This window comes from Platichthys flesus, chromosome 9 (genome assembly GCF_949316205.1).
Source record: "Platichthys flesus chromosome 9, fPlaFle2.1, whole genome shotgun sequence".
NCBI lineage: Eukaryota > Metazoa > Chordata > Actinopteri > Pleuronectiformes > Pleuronectidae > Platichthys > Platichthys flesus.
The window spans coordinates 11113794-11127842 of record NC_084953.1 but is presented as its reverse complement, the minus strand read 5'-3'; the positions used below and the strand labels follow the sequence as shown (position 1 = coordinate 11127842).

The following is a 14049-nucleotide window of genomic DNA, read 5'->3' as shown; positions in this document are numbered from 1 at the left end:
CTTAGAGTGTTTATCAAATATATATATAGAATATAATAAAAACTAAAAATATCCAAATCTAAGATAAAAGGAAATATGAATTCAGCAAACTCAGCACGATGTCTTGTTCTGTTTAGTCCACCACAATACAAACATCACACTTCAGACATGTAAATGTTAACTCAACAAATTATACATTTTCTCATATCAACATGTACTTCAGTTTAGTGAGTGAAATACAAACTCAAAACGATATATTGATTTTGTTTTGAAATACAAGGCCCATGTAACTTCACCACTAGATGTCACTCAAGGTTCAACACATTGAACCTATCAAGTTGCAGTGTGTAAATATAGTGACATAATTGTTGAAGTTGCATGTTGCAGCAGAACACCCCTCACATCACCTTCCTCTTCCAGACATGAAATAGAACCTGTGGTAACCTTCAGTTTTTATAAAAACTCAAAGGGTTATTAGTTAGTCCAGTCTGGGCTACCACAAGAAACATGGCAGCCCACATAGAGAGGACCCTCCTGATGTGAATATAAAGTATTTCAATATAAAGGCCCATTCTAGGGGAAATACAAAAACAATTTGTATAATTTAGATGAAACACAGTCGTCAAAACATCACTAGGATTATTTTTAATTAAATGTCTGTCGATGGATCCCTTTCACATAAATCTTACACACTGGACCTTTAAAGTTACATTTGTCAATATCGCATGTGTAGATGCAGATGAATTATACTTGATGCATGGACCACTGGTGTGTAAGACTAGGTTTATTTACATATTATTGTAGATTATAGTGCATTGTAGTGGATACTTGCATTATTGTGACTAATTCTCATCTTTTATTGACTGAATAAACTACTACCCGTGAGTGTAACACCATCAGTTAAGTATTTAGATTAAAAAACTTAATGTGTCTTCTGAACTTTTCTCAACAAAACAGCTACGTCCTTTGTCAGTGTTGCATTCAAACACCTCCAGGAATATATTTGTATTATACAACCTGGTCGTTTGAAGTCACGTACAAGGTAATAACTGTGTTATTAGCGTCAAAAACACAACTCTTGGCCACATTCGATTTGCACTGTAAACACCACAGTCAATGTTTTCCCAAATGTCCGTGCACAGAACGGTGAGTTGCCGGAGGTACTTGGGAGCACGTGAACGCAGCAGCGCAGAGAGGTGGACTGAACACACGGATCTCACACGGACACATCCAGCGCTCCAATGTTAACAGACAGCAACATGTCGGGGAAGAGCTTTCGGGTCAGCGACGGAGACTGGATCTGTCCTGACAAAAAGTACGTGCCCCTCACGCGTGGGAAAAAACAAACATTTTCAGGCTAGGTGCTTTAGTTCAGGTGGAAATTGATTTGTCCACCGTGCTAGCAAGCTAACGGTGGCTAGCTCGGGCCTCTTAGCATTTGTCTGACGCTAGCTAGCTAAGCACACTGGCTAACAGTGGCCTTCACCTCTTAGTTCCCTGCTCGATAACAACACCACGAGCAGGATACACGCCACGTATCGACTGTGCACCAGAGAGTGGGGGACACGCGTCATGTTTTCATGCCACTTGAGGGTCAATTTAAGTTGCGAAGACGCGCGTACTTTCTGTATAGCAATGCTAGCTGTCGTTAGCTTGTGTGGGCTGAGGTCAGATCGGGTGTGGGTGCTGGTTTCACTGTAGTAGGAGGTGAGTTGTCACGACTGCAACTTGAACGTGGAGTGAGACGTATCACGTTGCGAGTGATCTGCGTTCAAACCGTCACAACTGACGGACACGCCAGCTGCAGAGGCCAGAGATCAGCCCTCCCCCCAATTCACATACTAAAACACACAACTCACTACTGCTGTGACACGTCAATACAATAGTTAAAACATCACAGATCCACTGGCGTACGTTTATTGTAACATGTCAATTTTTATGCTGGAATGATCTCGTAACATGCTCCCTATCGTCTGTGTGTGTGCAGGTGTGGTAATGTGAATTTTGCCAGAAGAACAAGCTGCAACAGATGTGGCGTCGGTGAGTCCGTTATGCTTTATCCATATGTCTTTCAGAATACCTTCTCCCAGGAAAAGCTGCCATTACTAACACACGTTGTTTTGTGTCACAACAGAGAAAAGCACAGAGGCAAAGATGATGAAAGCTGGTGGAACGGAGATTGGGAAAACCCTGGCCGAGAAGAGCAGAGGCCTCTTCAGTGCAAACGACTGGCAATGCAAAACGTATGTATTCATGGTAACATTCAGTGAAGGCCCTATGAGGCGTCACATTCAAACACCCATCACATCGGTGTCATATCGGATGTAAAGTCTCAGACATTCATTGCATTTAAACACAAATTAGAAACTAACCGCTAAATCGTGTAGTTGATCATTGGGTTTGTAGTACATGACGTTTTTGTTCTCAGGTAAGGTTCATGATAACTTGACTGGCACCCAGAAATCACACACAACTTCCAGCAATCCTCTTTAATTCAAGCTGCACCAAAATGTACACACACACATAGATATCCTTCCCGAAATGTTCCTGATTTATTTATTCTATGAATTATTTCATGGGACAGGGGTGAAAATGTTAAATGCCCCATCGCTGGAAAAATCGCCCCCAACATTGAGTTCTCTCTGACCCATACCACTTCCTTCCAACTAGTTTAAAATGTGTTGATGTGTTGTTTTTGTATAGTTTTACTCTCAAACAAATAAGATAAGATTCAAACTGACAACAAACACATACAGTAATAACAACATAACATCTTAAGGAGGTTTGGTAAGCATATATTTCATAAGTTAAGCATTTTTACTTTGACATCAAATATTAATTGTGTTTTTTTTCCCTCACTTTGTTTCATAAAGATGTGGCAACGTGAACTGGGCTAGACGGTCAGAGTGCAACATGTGTAACACACCTAAATATGCCAAGCTCGAAGAGAGAACAGGTAACGTGACACGTTTTCTGTTCGCCCGTTTCTTTCTCCTTTGGAATATCAGTTCCTGACTTCTTATTTTCTCTCATCTGCTCACAGGTTATGGTGGAGGGTTCAATGAAAGGGAGAATGTAGAATACATTGAACGTGAGGAATCTGATGGTGAATATGACGAGGTGAGATTATGATTGTGCTGAATCATTTATCAGATGTAATGTTTGATCATTGAGACACTTCAGCCATAACGTAATCTTGTTCTGATGAGTTAGCATATGTTGAAAAGAGACACTTGGTTTCCATTACAAAAACCAGCAAGTAGTCATCGTTGCCTATGTGTCAGGTGTAGCATTTACTGATGTGGAATCTGTTGGGCCTTCTTCTGCAGTTTGGTCGGAAAAAGAAAAAGTTTCGCGGAACATCTTCCTCTAAAGAAGTTGAAAAGAAAGTAGTAGTTGCAAAACGTGAAGAAGACGAGGATGAAGAAGATGATGACGAAGAGGAAGAGGGCGACCTGTCCAAGTACAAACTGGATGTAAGAATGAAGGCTGGATATTCGAGAGCACAAATCAAAACAATAACAAATATGGATGTTGTATTAAACCCCCTTCTGTCAACAGGATGATGATGATGAAGACGGAGACCTGTCAAAGTACGACCTGGTCGCCAGCGATGAAGAAGAGAAGCCAGCCAAGAAAAAGAGCAGCCGCTCGGGCTCGTCCCACTCGGGCTCGTCGTCCCGCTCCTCCAGCTCCAGTTCACGGTCGAGGTCCAGGTAAAAGGGTACAGGTCAAGGGTAACTCCGGGCAAAATGTCAGTATCAGTTCAATCTTCCCTCTGATTCACTGATCAACATCAATTGAATGTCCTGTTCTGCTGACGTGTTGTTGTACCTTCCTCTGAACCCCCCCCCCCCCCCCCCCCCCGCTATTAGATGAGTGATTGTTTTTAATTATATTTATTGTGTTGGGTTTTAAGATGGAAGGACTTGTTTATTTGTAGTGTTGATCCAAGAAGCACAATGTTTTTCTTTTGCATTGTTTATTTATTGGTTCACCTGTTTCAGTTAGATTTGGTCATATTTGTTATCTTTCTATTACTGCAGTCAACCCACAGATATATATGGTTTGTCATTGGAATATGTTTGAGTGAGACTAGTTACTGTCAAAAAAACTTAAGTAAAGTTAAATAGTTGGCCTGTGAATTGCTACATTAACTACTTATGTAGCTGCGATTCTGTTTTGAAAATATTGGAAAGATTTTGTCTTTTTGTGTTTCAGATCTGGCTCTAGAAGCTCATCCAGCTCCAGATCTGGATCTCGCTCCAGGTCCCACTCCAGGTGAATGAGGTGGCATGCACTCTCTCCCTTAGAGAGTGTATGTATGTGTGGGGCTGTAAGCTCCAGAAAACTCCTATCCACTAGTTAAAGTTTGAACACAGACTGCAGTGTGATTACTCCACACAGTGGGACTCTTCTTCAATCAGCTGATTTTTATTTTGGTCACGAGTCAAACTTTTATGGGTTTCAATCACTTGATGTGGTTCTGCTCCTGGTGTCAGTTAGGCCACAATTGAAGTACTGCAGCTTTTGTTTCATTTTGAAAGTTAAAAAGGCTCAGAAGGCTGAATAGACTCTGGGGTCTTCATCAAGCATCTCTCTGCAGTGGTGTTCTAAATCTCTTCAATGTTTAAAGCTAAATATTTACTTGAATCAGTGAGAAATACACCGTTCAGGGTCGATTTCTTTCCCCGAAGCATACGTCAGTGATCTTGTTCAGAGAAGCTTGATAAATGCCCATCCTGGTGATGCTCTTGTCTGGACCTTACTGACCTCAGTGCTTGGTTTATTCCTCCAAAAGATCCAGCTCCAGGTCTGGAAAGGGCTCTTCTCCGCGGAAGAGGTCCCGCTCGCCCTCCTCCTCACCCGAGAGGACACAGAAGCGCAGCCGCTCCAGGTCCTCATCTGCAGGGAGGAAACGCAGGCGCTCTAGATCACGTTCGTCCGAAAGGTTTGGGTTCTGCGGAATACCACACTGGCACTGATTATTATTGTCTCTCGGCTCGCTTATAAGAGTTACATTTCACAGAAATATGTTCACATTTTGCCCTGTTAAATATATATTTATTTTTAATTTTTATCTGAATTTTTGATTGCACAACTGAATCATCAATAACTGAGTCGCCCGCTGACCTTGTTCTTCTTCCCATGATGTTTGTGTGATTGCAGGTGCCGTGGCCAGTCCTCCGGATCCTCACATTCTGGCTCCAGTTCAAAAAAGGCATAACTTTATTGCAGCCTTTCAAAACGACAAAAGGAACCTTAGTACAAGTGCATGTTGTGTTGTAAGGAAAAAGAAAACAACCACATTCATTGAGTATGCTGTTCATTTTCACACAACCTCCCAAAGTCTTATTTCCCTTAAAAGAGAATGGCGGCCACGTGAATTCTCTCCGCTATCCACCATGCTCCTTTTCAAAACCATATACACCCCCAACCTGTGACAAGTGTAACTATAGGTGTCCAATAAACCAAACTGTTTGGTCCTATAAGAAAATTAGATAAACTGTGAAGAGGCTGTATCCCATTTAAATGCGCAATATCCTAATGGCAGGTCATTTTATTCTACTCAACTGTGGGGGGAAATGAAATTATGATTATTATTTTTTGGTGCGGGAAACCTCTGAGATTGTGTTTTTTAAAAGTCGGTTCTTTCTTTGTTTTGTCATTACATGCAGTCAAATTTTTATTTTTTAAAGAATCAAGTATAAAGTCCTTTAGCACCAAGTTAGAAAATGAGACGTAGCAATGACATTTGGCCCGTTTGTTTGATTTTCTTGATATATGCAAATTTTGTTTTGGTGTTTTCAAGGTAAGTATTTTCCTTTTTGATATTTCTTGGTTTGTGTAAATGGAGGAAGTCCCACATTTTCGGTCCATGAAAAAAATGCTTCATGTGTACGTACGGATGCATGAATGACATTTTTATTTTATTTTGCTTAACACAGTTGAGGCCTACTTAACAACTCAGTTATCCCTCTTCTTTTTTCACCTTTGAAACTAATTCAAATTAAGACAGATTTTTGTCCTTCAGTGCAAAAAGTTATAACAGTAACAACCCTTTTGTCCCATAATAGTAGAATGCCATTACAGTCTTTTTACTGGTGAATCAACTAGAGTGTACACGTGTAAATAAAATCCTGTCGCCATTGTTTAATGTTTGTCTTTTATTTGACAAAGGTAAGGATAGTATTTGATGTTGAGCACTGTTGATGTTTGTTAAATATGACTTTATAATTGATCCTCGAATATTTGCATCAATTGTTATGAGGACATTGGTTTGACCGAGATATTAACAGAGTAATCTAATAGAGGTTTATGAAGGTGCACTCTAACGGATTGTTCTTTTAATGGTCAGTTGTTGAATCTATATATATTAAAACTATTAGGCTAGTACATTTGTTTACATTAATGCATTTTTATCAGTCAAGGAAACTGTCAATATGGAGTTTATCTATATGTATATATATAATATTAGGACATTACAGTGATATATAATTTACTGACATCTTTTAAAGTCTTATTTTTCACACACCCATTGTTTTGGGCAGGAGGCCCCAACGTCATCGGCCCCAAGCCGCTCGGAAATTGTGGCAGAGACTAAGGATCCCTGTGATCCCAAAGGAGATTTATTACTTCTGGGTTTGAACAATGAATAAATATTTGATGTCTGAAAGACTAAAACTCTTAAAGTTCTGCAAAACCTTTATTTTGGGAAAGGAATATATATATATATATATATGTATAAGTATTTGTTTTGTCCACCTAAACCATACCAGACCTCTGGGATCCAATCTATTGGGAAATGACTAAATTCTGTTTCATATTTTAGAGAACCATTTGTGCAAACATGAATTTGCTGATTTGTTGAAAAAATTTCAAGTGCAGGAGCAATTTGTTGTAATTTTCCAATGAAGCGAAGGTTCTACAAAGAGACAGTTGAGCATCATGTTTGTACAAGTGCAAATAGACCAGTTTTATTGTTTCGATGCAGTAAATGCCCTCAAATGTTTCACAACACAAATCGTAAATATTTTTTGAAAGAGCTTAAAGTGGTTGGTAGGGGGGTTATTTCTGTAATTCTCCTAAACAAAACTACTTACATTCTAAAATTTGGATAATCCTGTCAATCTTGAAAATAATAACTAAAGAGAAAATACAAAGGTAGGCCATGAACTGAACAGATGAACCGGGCAATTCTCCTCATTTAGTGTTGTCATTCTCTGTTTGGTCAACAGGTGGCACTTTGCTACCCTGGGTACGCTGGGCTGAATGCACTGGTTTATTCATAAAGCAAATGCACTGTAGCTGGTTTACAGGGGTCATTTAAACGAGATGGTATGCAAATTCAACATCGTTTCAAAGTTCACTGCAGATGGTAAAAAATCACTCAGAAAGGAACAACCGTACAATTATATCAAGTCTGGATTGGAGGTTAAATGATTATGTCTGTGTAATCGAATGAAGCTTCAGCCCATAAAAATGCATTGCTCTATCAGTTTTGTAAAATCTAATTCCATACCTTTATAAATGAAAAGTTGTGACTAGAAGAAACCAATCAGAAGTAGGAAGAATCTACCAGAGAGGATTAGAATTGATTACCTGTCGTATCTCACTTCCAGGGACACATCTTTACCAAATCGTTTTTATCATGTGATGTTTATTGCTTTTATTATCGGCACCTTTGCTATACATTTGTTTATTCTGTAACTTGTATTGAGAAGTGCTACACGGATTAATGTATTATTAAGAACAAGCTCTCGCCTCAGTGTGTGAGTGTAAGTGAGCGCAGCAGGGTGTCCCTCTCCACCACCAGCAGCTGCCCTGCTCTCTTAGTTCAGTGCAGTGTCAGTAACAGACTCTGCAGCGAAGCAGGGAGAGCACACACGGTTAGTAATGGACCACTTTGTTCTCTGCTGCAGGAAACCAGTCCTCAGCCCAGGCTGCATCCAAACTCATGCTGTGTTAACCATAACTGCCTGCAACTACAAACATGCTTGCTCATCTTGCAGACTGTCAAAGGTTCTGCTCGGTCACATGAAGGCCGCACATAAGGCAACAGATTAAAAAGCCCTATCCTCACGCGCTGTGAGCCCCAATCAGAAAGCCACTTCAGTCAGCAGCACAGTGGCAGTTCATGTGAATAGCAGCACCCGAGAGACCGAAGTTTGAAGCTCAGAGAAATTTACTTTTGCATTTTAATCAGCATCACTGTATAAACACTGGATATCCTGGATCTAAGTGGCACAAAGGGTGATAAGCATCTGTCTGTGTATGTTTCTGAAATCCAAATTTTTAAGAAAACTATAACCTTGATATAATTTCTGTTCACTTCCTTATTTCTGAAATCAGCCCCAGGGAGTTAAACTAGTAAAAAATAAATACAACTGAACCTTCCCACAACATTCAGTGTTAAGTTGCCATGCATAGTAATACTTTAAACTGATTAATAAAGAAAGGCAGTCTTTCTGAACGTTTTAGTTAAAAATGTAAAGTACCACATAATCTGTAATGGCTTACTATGGCCACATTACAGACTGATTGGCTGAAAAAACGATATCTAAATATGCAGAAATAAAACCATCTCATGGATTTCTAATGCCACCATTAGAAATTCAAATTTGATTCTTAACTCATGTTCCACGATAATGTGTCGTTTTTGAGGACAATTGGGGGCTTTTCCAAGTTAATATGGACTAATTGGATACTGTGGGCTTTATATCCCTGCCACCCCTGCAAGTCTCAATGCCATTCTCATTTCTCTGAAATTTGAGCCTAATTCATTTAAAATAATAAATGCACAGGCACGGAACATATTAATAAAAGGAGATACACTTCAAAACCATTATCAAACATATTCCTCAAATAAAATTATGCACAATTCAATCTCCTTTAATGTGAAGTTGCTCTAAAAATCTCCATTAGCCGAATGTATTTGATTTAATAGCCAATATCTCACTTTTATTGGAGCCTACAATAGTTTATCTGTGATCAGATGGTTAAGGGTTATGTTTCCAGGACCACAGCATGTTACTTGTTCCTTATCTCATCTGTGGTTCACTTCTGATATGTTGATGGTATCGTGTGGGCAGCAGGTGCGTGTCAGGCACCTTGTTCCACTGAGGTGCTGCAGCCATAGTTAATATACTGGGTTCATCGTAAGGCAAACATCGCTTTAAGGTTCCAGGAGTCATGATAATGATTTGTTAAATCTATTTAAACCACACACACCCTCAGCTGTGTGCTGCCTCCGGGTGCTTCTCTGCGTAAAGTCCCGCCTCCAGCGCGTAAAGAAGCCGACGCGCCTCCAAACAGTGCGTTCAGCCGGAGCAGTGTGGAGCGTGAGAGGATGCTGGAGACACACACGCGATGCTCACTGCTATGTGTAGGTTTATCCTTCCCCAAAGGATGACTGCGGACGGTTGTGACTCTGTGGAGGGCTTGCAAACATCGGCTGCAGATATGCTGAGCGCCAACATCTCCAAGACATTGCGCGAAGACAATGTCACCAAGAACTCCAGCTGTGGATCCGTATCAGTGGGTTTCCCTATCACCATGATGATCACCGGCATGGTGGGCAACTCTCTGGCTCTCATCCTGGTCTACGTCTCCTATATAAAGAAGGAGAACAAAAGGAAAAGGTCGTTCCTGCTTTGCATTGGATCTCTGGCGCTCACTGATCTGTTTGGACAGCTGCTGACGAGCCCAATAGTCATATCAGTTTACAGAGCTGACCTGAGCTGGGAGCGCATCGACTCATCGGGCAAACTTTGCGCCTTTTTCGGCGTGTGCATGACAACTTTTGGCCTGTGCGCGCTCTTCTTGGCCAGTGCCATGGCGATTGAGAGGGCCATGGCGATAACGAACCCACACTGGTACTCCAGCCATATGAGGACAAGTGTGACTAAGCAGACCCTGGCTGCCATCTGGTTCCTGGTGCTGCTCTTTGCGCTGCTGCCCATCGTGGGGGTCGGGGAGTATACGCGTCAGTGGCCGGGCACCTGGTGCTTTATCAGCATCGGAGACAGAGAGGTCCCAGGCAACATGTTCTTCGCCATCACTTTCGCGGTGCTGGGGATTTTCTCTCTGCTGGTGACCCTGTCCTGTAACGTGGTGACGATCCGGGGCTTGATTGTCCGGTGCAAAACCAAGTCCGGCACGTCCCAGTCCTCCAAACAGTGGGAGCGACTCACCACGGAGACCGTCATTCAGCTGTTAGGGATTATGTGCGTCCTTCTCGTGTGCTGGTCCCCTTTACTGGTACGTTATTAATAGGCAATGCACTGCAGCCGATACAAAAGCATGCAAGGCACTACATATTATAGAGAAACCCAACCAGACTGAACCAGTGTGTGAAGACATCTGACTCAACTGGTTTGGGAAGAGCTAAGAAAAATTGAAGGGTTGAAGAGAAGTGAGGAGAGAAGAGAGGGACCAGGAACTGTTTAGTCATATTTAAGCTCAGTCAGACTGGTTGTTATAATGGCCATAAGTATTTATAAATGTAATGTTGGTACAATGATAGCAGTACCACTTCATAACAACAAAACTATCACTGTAATCATATCACGGTGTTTAGAAAAATGTGCTGACAATGATCAAGAAGTGTTAGACAAACTGTTATTTCACCAAGTTGTAGATTTGAGCAGGATATTTATTGTCAATAAAAAACATGAATGTAGCTCCAACATTTTTTTTTTTTACAATAAAAACTTCCTGTAATGCAGGTTTAAATAAAACCTCACATAAGCAAATTGAAAGTGCTTCTAAAAGCAGTAAAAAGCATTATGAGCTAAGTAAGACCAGACCATTATAGCAGCTCTTGCTGTTAGAGTACCAAACAAATCACCATGCTAATCACGGCTATTAGATTAAAATGGTGCAGCTAATCGTCAGGAATATTACCACAAAATGCTGTGTAACTGTATCATCCCTGTAAACGCGTAGCTGCTGTACACATTCATGGCTTGATGTAACTGAACTGATTTAATACAAAATAAATTTAGCGTTCATGCTTGTAAATTATTTACTTTTCCCTCTCTCTGCTCCGAACACACAAAGCCACAGTTAGCTGTCACGTGTACTTCCTTTGAAATGCTGCTGCCATTACGGAGCAATCCACTTAGCCGAGTCCTGTTTGGGGGGTCTGCTCAGTGTGCTATGAGGTCATGCCCTGTCAGGCACACATTTAATAGTTCCAAAGAATGATATTAATAGAAGATACGGCTCTGTGGTTGCAGTGACAGCACAGAGGCGGTACTCGCAGTGAGGACATGTTTTTCTCCTATAAGATTGTCCCTGAATAACACCATTTCTACTAACTCTCTCAGTTTAAGCCATTTAAGGCCGTTTGTCCGAGTCCTACAGATTGGTACAAACCCGTGCCTGCCTCTCCTTCTCCCCTCAGGTACTGATGCTGAGGATGATCTCCACCCAGGTCTCCTCCCACGATTGCAACTCCAAAGTGGGGATATCCACCAACTCCTCTAGCCGGGACGTCAGCTTGGACTGCAACTTCTTCCTGACGGCGATCCGCCTGGCCTCCCTCAACCAGATCCTTGACCCGTGGGTCTATCTGCTCCTCAGGGAGATCCTCCTCCGCAAGTTCTGCATCGTGGCCAACGCCGTGTCCAACTGCTCCCTGGAGGATCGCAAGGAGAATCGGAATGCACTGGACGCGCTCAACAAGCAGAGCCAGGACAGCAGCAACCTTCATAGAGCACAAAGTGGCTGAGACGACCTTTGACGTCAGAGATGCTCTGGTGAGGCCGTGAAGCCAGGACAGATTAGACGGATGTGAATGTGGACGCAGGACTGTCTTGGAAGAGGTGTGAGAAAGTAAAAAAAAAAGGAATATTTTGACACAGAAGGATATTGTGCAACGGGAGACAAGAGTAGTCCCTCTAATGCATTGTCAATGAGAAGCATTCTACTCAGCTCTGGGTGCATTTGTTTTGCTTTCAACACATTCCATTCAAAGTCACCTAACCAGCATGTGGACGCATGACCGTGTCACTTCTTGCATTCGGCTCCGGCGCGGCTGCCAGGAATTCTCTCTTTGCTACTTTTCTGTTTTGATAACATCTCCCACGTGCAGCCGCTGAATATGTGTGACTTTAAACTGACTTATATGGAAGCGGTGCATCTCATCCTGCCTTTTTTTTAGTCTGTGATCTGAGTCACTGCTTTCAACAACTTGAAGCCATGAGCCAATTTAAGGACAAATCAATGGCTGTTGTGAATGTCTGTAAATTGAAAAAAAACTGTGTAAATTGCTCACATGAAGTTGTAAATAGCTTTGTTGTATCTTACATGAAATGTTATCGCTGGACATTCAGAAGAAGAAAAAAAAACTGGAGCCAACTGTTTATTTTAAGTATTTATTAAGAGTGTTGCTGTCGTGTGAGGTCAAGTTGTTTCTGAGCAAAATGCTGGTGATGGTTCCAGTCGGGAGTCGGCTGTTGTAAATTTTATAATACACTGTACACGGTGTTCCTAGGCAACCAGCTGGGACTCTGAAATGTGAAGCTTCTCATTTGTCGCCATGTGTTTTAGACGCGTTCATGATCTGTAACACGTCCTGACAAGGGGTCAAATCTCACCAGCCAAATCTTTCCTGGAAAGAAAAAAGAAACATAATTGCTGGAGTCTTATGACCAGTCATGTCAAAATAAGTGGAGGAATAGGTGCTGTTTGGATAAAATGATGACCAGCAGAAAATATAATGGAAATCTAAAGGTCATGTCCAAACTGTCCAAAACTCAAAACAGTACAAACTATAAAAAGATTAAAAAGCTTTTTTGGCATGTTTGAAGCTGCTGAACACAGTTTTTTGTGGTTTTAGAAACCTCTTAACAATGGATTGTGGTCACATTAAAATAGTTCTGCCTGTGCAGAGGGTTGTAGCTGCAGCTACAGAAAGTTTAAACCAGCTATATAAATTCGCCTCATGCTTTTAATCTGATGGTGATTAATTTGGACGTTTTTAATGTGTCCTTTGATATTCCATCTTTTATTTCTCTCTCATCTCCCCAACTGTTCTTGTTGCGTTGATGCTGAATGATCATTTCCTTTCATGTGTTCAGTGCAATGTCTCAGAGGTCTCAGATGAAATCAAGGCATGTTCTAATGAGGTGCTTGTCTCCCAGCTGACTAAATGTAATTGACAAAGAGCGCTGGAATCTATTTCTTTTTACGGTGGTGTAAACATTTTCGATGGGGTCTTGTATAACACCATCTCGTTGGTGTATGGACTGTAACCTTCAGGCTTTTGGACAATTTCTCTCATCACAAGCACTCGGCCTTCTCTGCTCAGCAGTAAACATTATTAGATAATGTCCACTCGCCTTGGTCCTGCCTTTGCTTTCAAATGTGAGAAACACATGCTCAGTGATAATGACCCTAGGAAGTTGTTATCTGCAGTAGCCTTGTGGAAGATGAACATTTTCCATTTCTATGTAGCTGTTGATCTGCTAGCATGAGAGTGGAGTTCTATTGATTGTGAAGCCGGTCTGCCTTAGTATAAGTCTCAAGGTGTAACCTTAGTCGGTGAGTAAACACACAAACACAAAGAACCAATTGTATTCAATAGAGTGCGTAACTCTGCAGCAGCGCTAAAGACTCTTTATGAAATGACATGTCATTTGGCAGACGCTTATATCCAAAGCATCTTACAATTAGTGCATTCAACATCTATGAGGGGCCATTTAGGGGTTCAGTATCTTGCCCAAGGACACTTCGGCATTCAGATGGGGAAGAGTGAGGATTGAACAGCCAACTTTCTTGTTGGAGGACGACTCTCCACTCTACTCCTAGGCCACACCGCCCCATATGAAATCACATTTAAATTCACAAATTACACACGTGCATAAACATAAGTATCCTGAAAATGCCTGTTTTTGTTTCCCCATCAACAACCATGAATTATTTATGTCGAAAAGAAAAAAAGGATCCACTCATTGAGCCTGCTTATATGGATCTTCACCAAAAAATGTATGGTGAAAACACAACCTTGTCAGAGGTCAAACCAAATTTGCATTGCATAGAAACAAATTATTTTCCATTATTCCT

General features: G+C 41.3%; 2 protein-coding genes across 2 annotated transcripts; both read left to right on the top strand.

Annotated features, from left to right (window-relative positions):
* Window positions 1-1139: 1139 nt before the first annotated feature.
* On the top strand, window positions 1140-6131 carry zranb2 (zinc finger, RAN-binding domain containing 2). Its single transcript, XM_062395564.1, has 10 exons — window positions 1140-1294; window positions 1967-2019; window positions 2114-2222; window positions 2853-2935; window positions 3023-3099; window positions 3309-3455; window positions 3541-3695; window positions 4201-4260; window positions 4781-4930; window positions 5149-6131. The coding sequence occupies exons 1-10, from the start codon at window positions 1221-1223 to the stop codon at window positions 5204-5206; spliced, it is 966 nt and encodes a 321-aa protein (XP_062251548.1). The 5' UTR covers window positions 1140-1220; the 3' UTR covers window positions 5207-6131.
* A 3172-nt stretch (window positions 6132-9303) lies between these two features.
* On the top strand, window positions 9304-13216 carry ptger3 (prostaglandin E receptor 3 (subtype EP3)). Its single transcript, XM_062394771.1, has 2 exons — window positions 9304-10239; window positions 11387-13216. Exons 1-2 carry the CDS (start codon window positions 9349-9351, stop codon window positions 11711-11713), a joined length of 1218 nt encoding a protein of 405 aa, XP_062250755.1. The 5' UTR covers window positions 9304-9348; the 3' UTR covers window positions 11714-13216.
* Window positions 13217-14049: the final 833 nt, after the last annotated feature.